Source organism: Frankliniella occidentalis, unplaced genomic scaffold, assembly GCF_000697945.3.
Source record: "Frankliniella occidentalis isolate FOCC.00 unplaced genomic scaffold, Focc_3.1 Scaffold41, whole genome shotgun sequence".
NCBI lineage: Eukaryota > Metazoa > Arthropoda > Insecta > Thysanoptera > Thripidae > Frankliniella > Frankliniella occidentalis.
Genome location: NW_026267171.1, coordinates 2,105,776 through 2,110,141, shown reverse-complemented (window position 1 = coordinate 2,110,141; position 4,366 = coordinate 2,105,776). Strand labels below are relative to the sequence as shown.

General features: G+C 56.8%; 1 protein-coding gene across 1 annotated transcript; it reads left to right on the top strand.

The window, feature by feature from the left end:
• The first annotated feature begins 993 nt into the window (after window positions 1-993).
• On the top strand, window positions 994-3,737 carry LOC127749244 (uncharacterized). The gene is made up of 2 exons (XM_052266610.1): window positions 994-1,489; window positions 2,214-3,737. Exon 2 carries the CDS (start codon window positions 2,217-2,219, stop codon window positions 3,663-3,665), a length of 1,449 nt encoding a protein of 482 aa, XP_052122570.1. The 5' UTR covers window positions 994-1,489; window positions 2,214-2,216; the 3' UTR covers window positions 3,666-3,737.
• The last annotated feature ends 629 nt before the right edge of the window (window positions 3,738-4,366 follow it).

Sequence of the window (4,366 nt, the reverse complement as noted above, 5' to 3'; positions counted from 1 at the left end):
GGGGGGTGCCCGTGGTGAAAGTGGCCACGGCGCTGGTGAGGCGGGTTAGGCGAGGTGAGTGGGGTTAGGTACTACACACAGGAAACTCCACGACGGTGTGCTTTGAAACCACGCGCCATTCGATTAGCTTACAGTGCCGTTGGGAGCGTCAAATAATAGAAGCCGGTGAGGCAAGTATGTTCCGTTTCGAGGAGGATGAATTCCGGGTTCAATAAAAAGATACCTTCGTACCCTCGCACTTGAATATTTCGGCCCACGCGTGCGGCTCACCGTCAGTGCTCCAGCTCCAGAGATGACTTTGGAGGGATCGTGAACATTGGGCCAGCAGCGTCTGGTTGGCCATGCAGGTCACGACGTACGCTTGGGAGCTTGGGTGCAGGTCGGGGCTCCGGCTGCACAGAGCTGCTCGCCGGGTCGGCCGACTCAGCGCGATGCGGGCGCTATCGATGCTGTACGTACCTCAGACGTCGCGTGAGTGCGTTGCGTCCCATTGTTCGGCAGGAGGTGGCGGGGCGGGGGGCAGCCAGGCCAGGGCGGTCGCTGGGGCGCTGGTGATAAGGTAATGCCCCCGGCTAGTGATGGTGCTGGAGCAGGTGACCACGGCGCTAGGCAGGGGTGCTGGTGATAAGGGGGGTCGGCTCCGCAACAAGGAACAAGGCCGGGCCCTCGGCCGGGCCACGCCACAGCAGGTGCAGGTGCAGTGCGGCGCCTGCGGTGGAGGCGAAGGCGGTACCGCCGGCCGCCTCCTGGCACCTTGATGTATGTTCGCTCCCACGGCCACCCCACCGGGCCCCGGGGCCCCGCCTCGGCAACGCAGAGCAGCGCACTGGAAGAAACAAAAGGTGTGATTCAGAACTTTTTCTACAGTCCCCCAGACTGTCTGTACCAGAAGGAAATGTGCCCCCCCCCCTTTCCGCCCCCTTTAAGCTAAGGCCCTGTTATGGCCAGGTACTCGCCAGCTCATCTTTACTGCATCGCCGGTCGCGAATAAAGGCGAGAAATGAAGACGTTATCGCCGACCCGCGTCGCGTGACTTGTGACTTGGAAGGAGGATGGTGCACGGCGTGCATCGAGCCGTGCATACGGAGTGGGTAGTCCGCGATGTGACCGTGATGCGGATGCCATGCGTGAAGCGAGTGATGTTCGCGCGCGATGCGTCAAGCGCCAGACTGCCTGGTCCACGGCTCTGACTCCGATCTTGGCCTCTCTTATATGGGGTGTATTACGCGGAAAATCGGCGGAGGACAGCCTTGCATGATGTGGAGGGCAGGTCATTTCCGTCATAACAGAGAAGCGGTAAGCCGTCGGATTGTAGTCGAAACGAAGCGAGCGCGCTCTGGCGCGACTTGACTCATTAGGTGCCTGCCCTGCCTGCGGTGCCCGCGCCGCGAGTGCGTCCGACAGAACAGTTCTCGCCAGCCGCCTACAACGCCACGCTACCTACAACCTGGGACTTGTCATTACACCTCACTGTTACCTCTTAGAAAAGGTAAGGCCAGTCTACAATCAGTCTGCAAGAGCCAATTTTGAACCAATGAACATTAACTTGTTCAGCGTAGCTTGGGGAAGTGGGAAGCATCAAAGCACCTAACCTACTCCATGAGGGTTTAACGCCATCCGTATATATCGGTGATATTTTGTGACTGACATCAAATATTGACGTAAAATACTTCCGAGTGTACCTTTCCGAGTTCTCAGTTCAATATTTTTTGCTTACCATTCCTTATCCTTCGAAAACAACTAATTCGTCAAGCAGCTGCCGCCGGCCTAGGCCCCGACCATAGTAACATAACCTCCAAATGCACCGCCTTTGTTGTTATTGTCGTGAAATCGTATTTCAGCGGTCGGTAAGGTACCAAAATATTCTTTAAAAATCATCTTATGCCATTCTGTGCCGATATCAATCATAAGAAAAACTTTGCTGTTTAGAGGAATGCGTGGTTTAGACTGGCGACGATTGTCACAGCGCGTCCTAGTCCAGCCATACAATCGACCTTCCCCTATCCGATGCTTCTTTCTGATTTTAAACAGGTGAAAGAGTTTAGGGGAAATGAGCCGCACATTTAGCCGTGCAGGCCCAGGCGGCGCCCGTCCTTTCCTCTTCATCCCCTTATATACCGTAATACTCTCATGACGTTGCCAACTTCCTTTCTTGTCTCTCAATAGGCAATTCGTTCATTACCCGATCCGTACCTAGATGTCTGTTTTTGCAGAGTATGGATCACTTGCCCGACGACGTCTTGCTGATGGTGTTGGAGTATGTCGAGGTGGAGGACCTCCTTGCCTGCCGGCTTGTCTGCAAGAGGCTGGCAGAGCTCGTCCTGCACCCGCAACCGTGGCGTCACCGATGGATCCGTGCGTGGACAGACCACGCGGCTGACGCTGAAGCCTGTTTGATTTGCCCGACGCTGCGATTGGCGCCTTGCGTCCGCATGCTGATCCTCAAGCTCCCTTCGGAGACATGCCAGCTGCCATTCACGACAACCACATGTGCCGTTTCGATTTTGAATCTGGAGTTGCTGGACATGACTGTCTGCACGCACGCCGCTTTCGTGATCCGTAACCAACTGGCGCTTGGACGGCTAAAAGAGCTTCATGTTTGTTTCCCTGCAAAGGTGTTTTGCGTCTCGGAGATAAGTGCCTTAACTGAGTTTACACCAATTCGATTTGGATTCTCCCTTCTGTTGGAAACGCTGGCTATAGCGTCCGGTCTGGTGACGCTTTCAACCAATACACTCCCAATTTACATTGCTCCGGACAGGTTCATTCTACACCACACCGTGCCCATAATACCATCCCTAAAACACTTCCGCTCTGAATTTCTGCCGAAGTCAGAGCTCTTCATCGACTTCGTTCTGGCCGGGCATGCCCGCACCCTAGAGGTGATTAACCTTGGAGCCTTTTGGGTGAACCGGTTCTCGAAGTCCATCTCCACGGCGCCCCTCCTCGCCGGGATGCCGAACCTTCGCGAGCTCCGTTGCCCTCCCGCGCTGGCCGGGATGGAGGTCGTGGCATCGTGCACTTCTCTGAGAATGGTGACCTTTCACATATTCCCCGACATGCCGTCTGCTGTCATCGCGGGGGCAGCCGAGTTCCTCCGCCGCGCCACCCAGCTGCGCGAGGTGTCGCTGGTGTACCGGCCCGGGCCCACCAGGCCCGATGACGTCGGCGTAGGCCTGATGCGCGATCTGGCCTGGTCAGGACGCTCCCGCGTGGAGTTGCTGTCCATCGACAACGGCTCGTGCAAGGACTTCCCGCAGCAGCAGCCGCTCCTGAGCGCACTCCCCGGGCTGCCCAGACTGCAGCACCTGCGCCTGGAGTCTTCGGCGTTACCGGAGGAGCTGCTGCTGGCCCTCGGCCCGGACACGACCCCAGCCCTGCAGACCCTCGAGCTGGGTACGAATGCCATGGAATTAGAGCGATTGGAGGGTGATCAGTGGTGCCTCCACTCCTGGCTTCACGACATTCACGACAATTGCATTTCCCATACCCTCCTGAAAGTACACCCCTCGATCAAGATCCTTCCAACAGACGACGTTAATTTCTACTGCTCTGTCGTGCACGACTGTTCTCTGTGCACTCCGTGTGCATCAGGTTGCCACCGAGAGCTTTCCGGGAATTACCGGTCGCATTTTCGAGACGCTTTGATTAAATTCTGCCCTTAACCATGCTATGTATTTGCTCATATATGTCTTTTCAAAAAATAAAATGATCTGCTCAGCAGTTAGTTAATGAAACGTCTTGTACAACCTCTTTTTTCCTGGTGAATTTACCACTTCTTTTCTTAGATGATACAGCAACCCATTTCATACTTTTAAAGCAATACTGAAAGGTGTTAAATTGAACACCATCAGTTCACGGCCTTTGTGAAGCCACTTCAGCATTAGCACCCCCTAAAAGAGGTGCTGATCAGCACCTTTGTTTTTCCAGTGAAATAAGCGCCCTCTACAAACGGAGCTGTACAGGGCGCGGGCTGGGGGCGGGCCCCAATTTCCTCCTCCACCTCCCCCTCCCGCCCCGGGCCGTCTGTCATTTGCATAAGTGTCTCATGCCGCGGTCCATCAGCGGCGCGCCGACATCCATCAGGAGGCCGCTCAGGCAGCCCCGCCGCCAGGACGCCGCCAGCAATAACGCTCATAACTCTTTATTTGCTCCGCCTGGGGCGCTGGCGCTGGCTGTACTGGGCCCCGGGCCGGGCGGAGCGCGCGGAGCCGCGGAGCGCCCTGAGCGCTACAGCATAAGTTGCGAAATTTCGTCCGTGCCTCGTCTGAGCGGCTGGTGCGGCCCGCCCCGCCCCGCCCGCCCCATCTGATGGATGCTGTCGGGGCTGCGGGGCTGCGGGGCGGGGTCGTGTGGGCGGGGTGGG

Bases quoted from the DNA above. Each gene is read 5' to 3' on its own strand.
- LOC127749244 (XM_052266610.1), top strand. From the start codon at position 2,217: ATGGATCACTTGCCCGACGACGTCTTGCTGATGGTGTTGGAGTATGTC.